Raw genomic sequence first — 13,543 nt, 5'->3', positions numbered from 1 at the left:
GACAGTTTTGGATTTTGGAGTATTGGGGATTTTGGAATTCTAGATAAGTAAGGAAGACCAGGTTAATCTTGTTACAACATCCACACTTCCAAAACCATTAGTTCAGGCAAAGGAATTGAAGAAAGAAGAGAGAGGACAATGCAGTTTGTGAAGGGATGTGGAGCAAAGGGGTGGAGAGGGAGAAGCGCCAAGGCGAGAAAGGAATCAAAGCAGGGTACGGCACTCACAAAAAGTCCGGCTGGGGGTCCGGGATGGTTTTTCGGATCGGAAAGAGGAGGAAGCTGCTTACAAAAAAACAAAAAAACGGGGGGAAAAAACAGAAACAGGCATGCTTTACACAAAACCATGAACAGCAATATTTAATGCTTTCTTGACAAGACATGAAAAACAAACTGGGGAGACTGTCAGTTAGTATGCAGGAGAAGCAGCCTTATGAAACTCAAAAAACCTTTCTTTTAAACACTTGGGTCAGCAATGGAAAATGGGAAAGCCATGGACAAAAGGGGTCAGAGGATGTGCGACCTCTTTTCCTTATCTCCCCTTCCCCAGCCAAGCCTGAACATGGAGGGATGGGGAGTTACAGGGCAGCGCAACGCTGAAATCACAGTGTAACGGAAGGAGGTTCAGACAGAGATGATGACAACCATCAGGTTAATATGTCTCTCTCTACATGTTTTTGCCCATCTTAATAGCCATGTGCCATCCCTTTCCCACCTCCCAGCTCTGCTACTCTAGAAGATTGTCACCAGCCACACTCCAAACCTGGGAGGAAAGGAGTGCGCCTCAGCCATCCTTACCTGAGACTTTTGGGGTTGGGTTGCAGGAGAATCCGCCATTTGATTGGTCGCTCTCTCCAAATTCGTAGGATTCTCTGGGCTTTGGTTTGTATTCCCGCTTGGGGCGTGAGGAAGACTCTCTCACCCTGGGGAGGGGGAAAGGAGAAATCTTGTCATTTGTATTTTGTCCAAGTAATTAAGTGTAAAATTTTATAGCCAAAGGCCATTACAATTCAGCACAAATACAGGCATACAATTAACAAAGCTTCTCACAAAGAAGCCCCTTTTTATAAAAACTCTGCACGCCTCCTGGACCCTTCCTTTCCTCCTAATCCTCTGTCTCACTGGAAGTCATTTAACAGAATCAGCACTCAAGAGGACAGGGAAGGAAAGCTGGAGGAACAGATTCTTCACATGTCAGGATATTGAAGTGAGTCTGTAGGAAACAGCGCAATCAAGCTTGCAGGAGCCTGATTCTCCTTGTTTGAAGATACTGTTGATTTGTACCAGGAAGGAGCAGTTAAATGGGATTGACCTGTATGTTGCCCTCCCCCAGGGTACACTGTCACGCCCACCCAACCATCCCAGTGAACAGTTACCTGCGCTTGAGTTTATCTGCAAGTTCATCAAGGATCTGCACAGCTTGCCTGTGATAATCGAGCTGGGCATCCACCAAAGCTGACAGCTGGCTGACTTGCTCAATCTAAAAATGCAAGGGAAATGACTTAAAAACCTGCCCAATGACAAGTGTTCTAAGCCTCCTGGAGTCCCATTATTCCATTACTGGGAGAACAGCAGGATATAAATGAATAAAGAACATCTACAAATGACAATAATGATGGAGCCTGTTAAGTCGCAGAAGATCAAGTTAAAGCATACCACTGTCATTTATTAATTTAATTTAACTGAATTCATATCCCTCCTTTCTTTCACTAAGGGATCCATGGTCACTCACAACAAGAGTTAAAACAAACTATAGTTAAAAGAACAGCTATCACAAATGTTAGAGCCAGCTTGTTGTAGACTGGAGATGAATAAAACGGAAGAAGAACACACACACATGACATGTGTGTAATGTGTATAATGTATAGGATATGATATATAGAGAAATAGATAGGATATGATCATTAGAATAGGTTAGGAGAGAGAATAGGATAGACAGGGAGATAGACAGACTGAAAGAATAGAATAAGAGAGGATAGGGAGAGAGAGAGAGAGGCGAGGAGAGGATAGATAGGATAGATTAGATAGGATTGGATTGTACAGAAAGAGAGATAGAGAGGTAGGATAGATAGAATAGGTTAGGAGAGAGAGAGAGAAGGATAGGATAACATAACATAGGATAGGATAGCAGGGAAAAGTAAGAGAAGGAAGGAAGGAAGGAAGGAAGGAAGGAAGGAAGGAAGGAAGGAAGGACAGACAGACAATGATTCTGGAAGGCAGGGTTCGAATCCCCGATCACCACGGAAACCCAAGTCGTACTCTCTCAGCTTCAGAAAGGAAAGGTACTTTTTAAGGATATAGTCCTGTGGAGGTGGACTCACATCTGTCTCTAAGAGGTTGTGCATACTCGTCTCCGCCACTTCCTTGGACTCCTCAAACTTCTCCAGGGCTTGCCGCAGCTCTTCGTCTGGGATCTTCCCCTGACGTTTCTTTTTGTAGTCAAAGTCTAAGCGTCTGCCTTCTAGCTTCTTCAGGTGGTGCTTTTGTGGATTGGGGAACAGGAAAAAAGAGGAAGAAAAGTAAATTCCCCCCAAAAGCACAGACAAGCTGACATGCCCCTACCTGCAGTAAATGGGGAGTTACAGTATTTAAATGCGGGTTAAGGAGAAGGAGACCTGCACTGGATGAGGGCATCGTGAAGACAGTCTGGACCTGACTCGGGATTTTGGCCCTGCGTTGTGTAAAAAGGATGCAGTGAGCCTGCGGGGGGAACTTGAGGTAAATAACTCATGTAAACAAAGTCCTGTGAAGAATGGTTTAGAGAGGTGGGTTCGTTTAGCCTAGAGAAGACTGGCAAGTGATATGAGAGACCCATCTTTAAATATATAAAAGGCTGCCAAATGGAAAATGGATGTGAAGTAGAAAAGAGACAAAGTTGTGGCATGTTGGAAAGAGAGATGGCTTTATTACTGTGAACAGCCCAAAGTGGTTAGGCCTGGAAATATTTTTATGGCCTTCCTCGGGGGATGACAACTTCAAAAGCATCCTGCAGGGATTCCAAGTATAGGCTTTGGAGACACTCTTTTCAGAATTCCTGCAGGCTGGTTTTCAAGTTTTCTTCCCCTGAGGAAGGCCATAAAAGCATTTCCAGTCTGAAACATGCCATGCTATTTTCAGTAATAAAATCATCTCCCCTTTTAACATCCTGAGACCTTGTCTCTTTTCCATATCTCTTCTATTGGATGTTTCCAGCCCTCTTTGCTTAAGTGGAAGACAGAGGCAGGGAAGGACCTAAATAATTTACTGCAATTACAGGTTGAGTCACTCTGAGCCAAAATGCTTGGGACCAGAAGTGCTTTGGATTTCAGATTTTTCTTTTTCTTTTTGGATTTTGGAATATTTGCAAATACGTAATGAGCTATCTTAGAGATGGGACCCAAATCTGCACATGAAATGCATTTATGTTTCATATACACCTTATATATCTGGCATCAAAATAGCCCCCAACACTCATTCAGGATGGGATGCAGGTGGTTCACCATATATTTGGCATATTTAGCCCATTTAGTCTCAGAAGAGGTCTTTTTCCTAACAGGAAGTAATCTGGCAGTTGACTGCTGGGTCACTTCCTGTTGGAAAAAAAGACCTCTCTTGGACCTAGAGTGGCTCAGAAAGGGCAATGATTTGGTAAAATTGCCCCCAGCTTTTTGTGGGTTGGGCATTTGGGGGCAAAAAAACAAAAGAAAACAAACAGTTCCAAGATTATTGGTTTTTGCAAAAGGTGTGGTGAGGGATGCCTTCCAAAGTCACCTAGCAGGTCAAGGTAATCCTTGACAGTTGCCCACCCTGTCCTAGGAGGAATGCATGAAGGAATTGGCTGTGTTTAACCTTACAGAAGAGAAAATAAAGGGGGGAAATGACTTTTAAAAGTCACTCATGTACATCAGATGCCAGATCTGTCACCATTAAGGTTGGCTACCTGGACATGCTACTAAATATGATCTCACAGAGCCACTTCCCCCCACAGATCCCAACCAGCCACTAGCGTTACCTGGATCTCTTTCAAGTCCTTGTCACACAAGTTCTGTAGGGGGTCAATGAAGTTCTGTTTGACCTCAATGTCCAGGGAGTCCTTCACTTCAGCCAAGCGCTTCATTGATTCACCAGCGTCCAACAGCGCATCCCCAAAGTTAGAGTCTTCGCCCAGTTCCTTGCCGTACCGGATCATGGTTTCACCAAGAAGACCTTCCGACTGGGGGTAGCCCGGGTTCTTGACCTGCCCTCGGATCTTGGACACTGTGTTCAGCATCGTCAGCTTCGCACGGGATGCTAGAGAAGAAGAAAAAAGAAAAATCAATGCCATCATTTGTGATTACGGCTATTAGCAATTTTAGAATTACAGGCTGAATCTCTTTTATAATGCTAGGGTCCAGAAGTGGATTTTGGAATATTAAAATAGCATTTTAATATTATGTATTAGTTTTAGTTTAGTTTTAGCTATATATGTTCATGTATTTTTCCTCATTTCTCTTGTTTAGTCTTCTCTTTCTCTATATATCTTTCTTTCTGCATGTTTAAAGAGTGAATTAGTCTATTTGTGTTAAAAATTGATAAATATATAATTAAAAAAATAAATAAAAGTCTATCAGTTCGGTTTCCATCCAGAGGTGAAACAGTCCCAATACTCCCAACTGGCAATAGTCCCATTACTGCCGATTACAACAATAATGATAGTTTGCTAGTGGTAATTAATAGATCATCCCACTGGCCAAGGAAACCTATTGTCTCCACTGCTCAGAAATAGCTGCTTGCTTTTAAATAGAGGACATTTTCTGAGACAACAAGCAGAGAATAGTTCAGGGTGATCCGTGCCAATAAAAAGAAAAAGAAAACCGGACGGGAGAAAGGGAAATCTTGGGATTTCGTAGCCTCCTGGCCATCTCTCAATTAATCCCTGGAGCGTATTTGTCAGAAAGAGTGTCGGGAAGCATCTTGGAATGCAAGGCGGTTCCAAGAAGTAAGAGCAGGACTCGGGAGATTGCCAGGCCGGATGGACCATTCAACAGTAGCAGGTGGAAAAGCTCTAGCTCAGGAAGTTCATGAATGAATGTGATCTCTGGCAGAACAAGTGTTGTGGTATGTAGGCATTTCAGAGTGCATTTTGGGAAACTTCTTTTCTTCAAGGGCCCTGGTGAGTTGAGGGGCGATATAGAAAGGCCATACATAAATATATACTGTACATACTCTGCTACAAATTGACCTCATGTGTGAATCAAGAGCAGGTTTTGGGGCCAAAAATGATGGATTTTGGTATGACCTGTAGATAACTCAAGGGTAAAACGTAGGGGCATGTAACTAAAGATGTTGTAAAGGATGAAGCAAAGGAGAACCATGCCAACAAATGTACAAAATTTCAGCAGGGATAACTGTTTGTGCTCCTCCTAAAGGTTAGATGGATGAGAGATTAGAGAGTTTGGTGCTTCTTTTTGATGCTGCCAAGAAGGACTATGCTCTTGCCCTTTGCCAGTCTACACAGAGAAGGGGATGTTTCCCTTTTTTAGAGTTAAAGTACACTATTTATATTGACCTGCCCAGGTTTTTTGGGTTAATTTTTTTACTGAAATTTCTAGGCCTATACATGAGCATATACAGTAAATACTTGTTAACTAGAACTCGTAACCTCCACATTCTGAGCTATACTTCTGGCACTTATGTAGCTAGCTAAATAACTAGATCCTGCCCTTTGTCCTATCACCCTCACAGGTATATTTGGTGGTAACAGAGAAGTCGGGGCCTTTTTGGTGGCTGCCCTCAGGCTCTGGAACTCCCTTCCCAGAGAGGTGAGGGTGGCACTCTCCTTGACTTCCTTCTCTAGGACAGCTGATCTGAGAGACTATCCCAGTATATCTGAAGGACTTTATTCTTCTTGTATGAGCCTGCCTGTATCTTGAGATCTTCTGGGGAAGCCCTTTTTTCAGCTCCATAACCATCATATGTGTATCTGGTGAAACACAGGAGACAGGGCCTTCTCTGTGGCTGCCCAGGCTCAGGAACTCCATTCCATTGCTCTCAATTTGTCTCTGGGCCCATTTTAACCTTCGCTGGCCGTCTTGAGTCCCAAACTGGAAAAAGGATGGGGTAATGATGATAATAATCACTGCCATTCTCTTTTCCTTGTGTGTTGTGTCTTATTTAGATTGTAAGCAGGGAACTGTCAAACTAACAATCTGTTCTGAGAGCTTTGGTGGATGAAGAGTGGGGTATAACCCAATACAATAAATAAATCAATAGATTAATAATAGATCCAATTTAATAGCTTCATCCCATAGGCCAGGGTGCCTTCCTTACCAGGATTGGGTTGGAGGTATTCCGTCGTCCGTGCCAAGACTTCGACAACGGCCTTGCTGGTGAGGTCCACTTTCTATAGAAATAAAAACAGCGTCTCAGAGAGATATAGAGAATGGTAGGAACAGGAATGGCACATGGTGGGAACCATGAATGGTAGGAATAGGAATGGCACATGGGGATACAGCCACACTGGAGACCATTTAAGCATTTTTGGAGACATCAGTACAGAAGGATAATCTAGATGACAGTCTGTTCATACCAAAGGTCTCACAGGTTGTTAATTTTCACTTGTATTTATCTCCGAGAGAGCTAGTGTGGTGTAAAGGTTGGAGTGTTGGACTACAACTCTGAAGAGCTTAGTTTGATTTCCTGCTCAGCCATAGAAACCCACTTCATCACATGCCCTCAGTCTCAGATGAAGGCAATGGCAAACTCCTCTAAACAAATCTTGCTAAGAAAACCCCATGACAGGGTTGCCTTAGGGTCGCCATAATTTGGAAATGACTTGAAGGCACACAACAGCAATAAGAAGTTACTGCTGAGTGATTAGGAAGTTGCACAGATGTAGTCAGAATCTCTTCTGCATGTGCTTTCCTCTGCTCTGGAAGCAAAATGACGTTTGGCTCACAGAGTGTAGCCACGCTGCAGAATTAAATCTGTTTAGCTCCACTTTAATTGCCATGACTCTGTTCTACAGAATCCTGGGACTGCAGTTTGGCGACATATTCAGCCTGGTCTGTCAGAGTGCTTTGGTGCCTCACTAAACTACAAATCCCAAGATTCTGCAGGTCAGAGTCATGGCGGTTAAAGCAGTTTCAAACTGCTTTCAATTCTGCACTGTGGCTACACCCATAGGGGGTAAATCCATTCCCTCCATCCCAAAATGGAGATTGACTCTTGTTCCACCCACCTTTTCCATTTCTTTGAAGTCCTCATCCAGCTTGGTTCCCTCGGCCCCTCCAACTTTCTCGCTGACCAGCTGTTAAAAAAGAAAAGAAAAGAAAGATCAATAGGAATACTAAATATTTCTATAGGCAGCTGTTGTTTGACTTAAGCCAGTCAATACTTTTCGTTTTTCTACCTCAAAACAGCAGTGACAGCTCTTATTTGAACATTTCCCGACACCAAGTAAGTAAATAAATAAATGATGTGAAAACTCCTTTATCAAGTTGTAATTGCAGCCTGAAAATGATTATACAACCATACCTTAGTTATTAAAGCCACTGACACAGAAGCTTATTGTTACAAAGGCATTTTTCTCCCTCCCCATGCTCCATATTTCTCATCCTCTGTCGGTCTGGAAGACTTTTAGTAGCAGTGGGATTGGGAGGATGGTGAAGGAGGGATGGACAAATGAAGTATCCCACATTTGCTGGGGTTAGGGGCACAACACCCCTGTGAAAGGGGAAAAAGGATAAATGAAAACACATTTTTTAAAACCTGAGAGAACACCTGGCTAGGAATCTCTAGGTCTTCCAACATCTTCCAGAAGTTGACCACAAAATTGTACTGGAGGACCCACAAATGCCTAGGCAAATGTTTTACTTAGGAATCTCTAGGTCAGTGATGGTGAACCTTTTGGAGGCCGAGTGCCCAAACTACAACCCCAAACCCACTTATTTATTGCAAAGTGCCATGTCCCTCTGGCTTTCTAGTAACAAACTCTGGTGAACTCTGTGCTGGGGCGATGGCACATGTGCCCACAGAGAAGGCTCTGAGTACCACCTCTAGCATGTGTGCCATAGGTTCGCCATCACTGCTCTAGGTCCTTCAGCATGAGTTTTGGCAGGAGTTGACCACAGAGTCATGCTGAAAGACCTAGAAATTTCTAGAGGGAATATATTAATCAAATGAGTGAATAATCAAATGCGCAAAACTCAAAGCCGCAAATGTGGAGGGCAGACTGCATTCCAGGGTTGGCTTGCAGCAGTGTGTCTGCACTGAACAATGCAAGAAAGCAAGCTTGAGCTGGGGAAAAAACAACAAGACTCTACTCTAGCTCAGTATTTTACACAATATTTGTAAAACCAACCATGCAGGCACCTGGCGGACCATCCGGGGAGAGTGTTCCCTAATGGTGGGCTACTGTCAAAAAGGCTGCTCGTCTGAGACATCATTGCTGGAGAAATAAATGCAACAAGGGATCCTGAAAGTGGTACAATGCCCATCTGTCCTGCGCACAGTGCCACCAAAGTCCCCGTTCCAAACACATGCCCACACACGCCCTTCCATTATCAGGAAGGGCATTTTGCCAGCAGTCAAATAAATGAATCATTTGTGCCCGTATCAGACTTCTGTGCCGTCTGATAAAAACAGGCGTCGCTGCCTAGATCTGTGCATCTCTCCCCAACTCATGAAAACCACGTTACGCCCAAAGCCAACGCAAAGTGCTCCAGCTCTTCCAAAGCACATCCTTCGTGCTCAAGAGGGCCCCTAGACTGAATCCCCACTATCTCCAGTTGAAAGGAATGGAGAGCAAGAGAATTAGGTGAGACCTTCAAATGTATAGATATAGTATTAAACACCCTAAGTCAGAAACACTGAATGACCTGGACCCTTGGAAGTCTCTCCTTTGCATGGACCTGAGAAGTCAGAGTTGGCTTGAGGGCAAATAATGACAATAAAGCAAGTGAAAGGATCTTGCAGAAACCTGATGGGAAAGTTGCTCTGTCCCAGGCCAAAACTATTTGGCCAACTATGTTTGAACTGTCTGCTATGTCAGCTATCCTTTAGGGTCCCAGGCAGAGAAGGGTTACCCCATTCTCTGTTATCTGATCCTTTTTAAAAACTAGATATACTGGTAATCTAACTTGGGGCCTTCTGCACAGAAGGGGGAAAAAGCAAGATGTTCAGCCATTTAGAAGGACCTTGGGTTAAGCAAGAAGTGCTGCCAGTCAGAGTAGACCAGGCTGGGCAAAACACGGTACTTTGGACATATTATGAAATGATGTGACTCGCTGGGAAAGAAGATAATGCTCAGCAAAATATGGTACAGGTATTCTCCCTTATCTGGAATTCCCTTATCTGGAATCTTGAAATCCAAAATAAGCCAAAAGCCCAGATGTGAGGTAGGGGCACCGTTGCTTTCTGATGGCTCAGCATCACCAAATTTGTTTCATGCACAAAATTATTTTAAAACTCTTGTACAAAGTTATCTTCAGGCTATGCGTGTAAGGTATATATGAAACATAAAATGAATTTCATGTTGAGACTTGGCCCCAGTCTTCAAGATATCTCCACACTCACATATATACAAATAGAGATATTGCAAAATTCTTCTGGTCACAAGCATTTCAGATATGGGAAATTCAACCTGTAGTAGGAAAAGAGGGAGGCCGCACTACATGGGGACTGATTCAGTCAAGGAAGGCATGGTTGCCACGAGTTTGCAAGATCTGAGCAAAGCTCTTGGAGGTCTCACTTTCAATAGGTCAAAGCCAACTTTATGGTAAATAACGACAATAATGACACCCTTTTTGACATACACACAAATTCTGCAAGCTTGCTTTACTAGCCTGCCTTGATCTTGGAGGAAAACAGTGCTTTGGAGGAAGCGGACACAGCCCCCAAGGGAAATAGGGATGCGTTCCAGAAAAGTTGAGGAAGCAGGAAGAGAGGCTGCAACTGACAAAATTCAAGGCATGATAAAGGATAACAAAGTTGGGCCAAATGCACCTTGAACAACAAACTGCACAAGCCAGAACGTTGGGCAACGAGGGAGATGTGGTTCAACCGGCCCAGTAGAGGAAATGAAAGGCTATAACATGGCGCCTCTGAAGACACTAAACAGGTCAGCCCAGCAGATTGTCTGGAGGAAAGACTACCCACAGCATCTCTGAACACTTCTGTGGGAAGAATGAGGAGGAAGAAGAGGCAAAGGAAACACAGGAAAACTGGTTTCAAATCGGATTGGACCCTTTGATCATTGGTTCCAATGGTAGCCTTGGTTAATAACAACCAGGGTTTCGTCTGAACCAAGGTTCTCAATTGGCCCTGAATCCTGATTTAGGGAGAACGACAGGAGCATTTGCAATGTTAGTTGTCACAGCAGACCTAAAGGTTTGGTTCTGATTTTGCAGGAAGCGTTTGCTTCCTTGTAAAATAGGCCTTGGGCATGCTTTCTCCCTTCTTTTGTAGCTGCAAGAAGGTCTGGAGCATCTACTCTGGAACAAATCACTGCTACCAATCATATCCAAATCTCTTTCTCTCTCTGAAGCCTGGGCGTGTGCAACTGTGGAGGGAGACAGGGCACGCCATTGCATCATTTTGGCTTAATTTTTTCCCCCAGGGTTGGGATTAAGAGGTAAAATGTCTCACTTGGATTAGCAAGGTTTGTTCAGAGGGGCTGCACCTCTCTCTTCCTCTGAGGCTGAGAGAGCATGACTTTCCCAAAGTCAAAGTTTCCCTCTGAGGCTAAGAGAGAGTGACGTTCCTGTGGATTTCCATGGTCAAATAAGGATTCTAACCCTGGTCTCCAGAGTTGTAGTCGAATGTTCAAACCACACACTATGGTGGCTCTTTTAACCTTAATGGAAGAATTCTTAACCGATTGCTAAATATCATAAAAGAGGCAAAGTGGAGTCTTGGGGTTTGGTGCCAAGTTCCCCCGTAGATACCAAAACCCATGGATGCTCAAGTCCCATTATATTCAGTAGCATAGTAAAATGGTGTCCTTTATATAAAGTGCAAAATCAAGGTTTACTTTTGGAAATTCTTAAAAAACATCTTCAATCTGTAGACGTTTGAATTGGTGGATGCAGAATCCAGATGCGGAGGAATGCCTGTATTACAAAACTTAGAAGGGAGGGAGGAAGAAACAGCAGATGTTTAAAATTATCCTGGCCAGATGTCATAAGCTGTAGAAGATGTTCTCGTCTGAGTCCCAAAATGGCAGCTAGCTCAGTGAGGACTAGAAACCTGGGTTGCTCACATCCTAGCCAACCGTTATTACTCTAACTGCTCCTCCACAATGGCTTTCCTGCAGTTGGAAGATGACAACACAAGAAAGCTGTCTTTTCGATGTCTTCCCCTTGAGTCAGAATGAGGAGGAGGGAGAAGCCATCTCCCATTTGCAGTAGTGCTGATGTAGTCAAATCCAGCTTGCACGTAATGGGCCCAGTTCCATCCACTGCTGGCTGTCATTGTAGACCCCCCTCGCTTCCTCCATTCCCCCTGAAAAACCTAAGACCGGGCCAAGTGTGTCAAGGGGGAAACTCCGTCCCTCCCACCCACTCACCCCTGCATACCAGGCCAAGCTTAGCTTGGCTTGCTCTCTGCTGAAGCTGCTGGGTTGGGAGGAAGATTTGAGAGCTGCAAACACAAAACACACATAGAAGAGATCTTGTGGAGGGAAGGGCTCAAAAAAGTTATGATCTTAGGGAAGAAACATTTATAAGATGACGTATTGTTGGTACCCAAGCCCAGAAAGAATCTCTAAGATGTGCAAAAGTTCTTCTAATTTGTATCTGAAATATGGATAGGAAGGACTTGCAGCAGCTTTCTATGGCTTCCGAAGAAGCCACCATGGCCTAGTGGTTTGAGTGTTGGACTAGGCCTTGGTATTTGAATTCCTAGTCGAGCATGAAAAACCACTGGGTGATCCTGGGTAAGTGAACGCACTCTCAGCCTTGGAGGATGGCAATGGTAAACCCCCTCTGAAGAAACCTGGCCAGGAAAACCCCACAATAAGGTCGCCGTAAGCCAGACTCGACTTCAAGAGACGCAACAACAACAGTATGGTCTGTACTGTATGAAAATCATGCAATCTTATAGGTGAGGGGGCCAATTACAGCCCACAACAAACCAGGGTACACCCCAAATTTCTCCATTTCCAAGTTTTTCAGTCCCCAAATCCATCTGTTGAACATTTTTTCCAAAAGATGACTGATGTGGCATCACCCAAAATGGCAGCTGTGGCAATGCCTATAGAGGAGCCCAAAATGGTTTGGTGTTGTCTTCCAAATGCTGAAGTGTGCCCTGGCTTTGTCTATACCAGTCGGAAGGAACTCCTTTGTGGTCTCAGGTCTTTGCCAACTCTGGGTGGAGATGCCAAGGAGTAAGGCTGGGATGACCTACAGGTGGGACATGCACACTGAACAGAAATCTATGGTTCCTACTTCAATCTATGGTTCTGACTACTCCTTAACTCTGTGGTTCCTACTTTCTTTCCTCCACAGCTGGGCAGGGTCCAGGGAAAGGTCATGATGAGGGGGAGACCAGCCTATACTTCTGGATCTGTCTGTTTCCTGTCAACAAGCACCAGTCTCTAAAAGCGATGGGTTTGCAATTTGATGGGATGCGGTAAAGGAAGCAACCAGCGAAAAGGAGGATGTGTGCCTTTTTAATTTTTTTTTTTAAAAAAACCTGACTTACAAGGGGAGAAGAGAGGGAAATTCACAAAGGCTGAGAATGGAGCACAATGTTGAGAACAAAACACACGGTAGAAGAACACACACTTCCGGGAGGTTGCAGCGGGGATGAGCAAAAGTTCATGCAGGTGGTTGGTTTTTATGACAAGAGGAGAGTAAGCTATTGCATCCTAGAGTTGGAAGAGACCCCAAAGGGGCATCCAGTTCAACCCCCTTCTACCATGGACAACCAAAGCCCTCCAGACAGATGGCCATCCAGCTTCTGCCTGAAAACCTCAGGAGTGGGGGACTCCACTACCCTCCATGGCAGCATCTTCCAGTGTTGAACAGCTCTTACCATCAAGAGCTAGAGAGGTGATGGGAACTCTTTCTCTGGGTGTCTTCCAAAGGAAGCTGGATAGTTATCTGTTGGGGATGCTCTAGCTCAGTGGTTCCCAAACTTTGGTTCTCCATATGTTTTGAACTTCAGTTCCCAGAAGCCCCAGTCAGCTTGACCAACATTGAGGAATTCTGGGAGCTTAAGTCCAAAAACCTGAAAGACCAAAGTTTGGGAATCACTGCAAGTCTAGCTAGAGATGCTTCGACTGGAGATCCATGAAGCAGAGGGTTTGATCTGATGGCTTATGGGGCCCCTTCCAAATCTATGGTACTGCAATTCTATGACTCTAATGCTATGAATCTAGCAACCAGAATATGTGACATAAGATACTGAAGTAGCCATGCTTCAATACTTCAGTATTCAAATACTTCAATATTTTACGTCACATATTCCAGTTACTAGATTGTGCTCAGTTTTAAGCTGGCCCTTAACCCCAACAATGCATGTGTTTATGTCTGATTCTCTCCCTTTCTGACCTAAAGGCACCAGATCCCATCTGATCTTGGACA

The 13,543-nt window shown here is 44.2% G+C and overlaps 1 protein-coding gene across 5 annotated transcripts in view; it reads right to left on the bottom strand.

Annotated features, from left to right (window-relative positions):
* SH3GL1 (SH3 domain containing GRB2 like 1, endophilin A2) overlaps positions 1–13,543 on the bottom strand; it is a 31,397-nt gene that overhangs the window by 4,388 nt on the left and 13,466 nt on the right. For 2 of the 5 annotated variants that reach the window (XM_042478659.1, XM_042478657.1), the window contains exons 3-9: positions 7,198–7,266; positions 6,288–6,360; positions 3,991–4,268; positions 2,321–2,497; positions 1,376–1,479; positions 798–922; positions 228–281 (exon numbers count right to left, since the gene is read on the bottom strand). In XM_042478659.1, coding sequence (XP_042334593.1) covers positions 228–281; positions 798–922; positions 1,376–1,479; positions 2,321–2,497; positions 3,991–4,268; positions 6,288–6,360; positions 7,198–7,266 — 880 coding nt within the window. The remainder of the gene's footprint in view (positions 1–227; positions 282–797; positions 923–1,375; positions 1,480–2,320; positions 2,498–3,990; positions 4,269–6,287; positions 6,361–7,197; positions 7,267–13,543) is intronic. The other 3 variants (XM_042478660.1, XM_042478661.1, XM_042478662.1) reach the window with 3 other exon arrangements.

The sequence above is a fragment of the Sceloporus undulatus genome, chromosome 7 (genome assembly GCF_019175285.1).
Source record: "Sceloporus undulatus isolate JIND9_A2432 ecotype Alabama chromosome 7, SceUnd_v1.1, whole genome shotgun sequence".
Taxonomy (NCBI): Eukaryota; Metazoa; Chordata; class Lepidosauria; order Squamata; family Phrynosomatidae; genus Sceloporus; species Sceloporus undulatus.
This window is presented reverse-complemented; position numbering and strand designations above follow the sequence as displayed.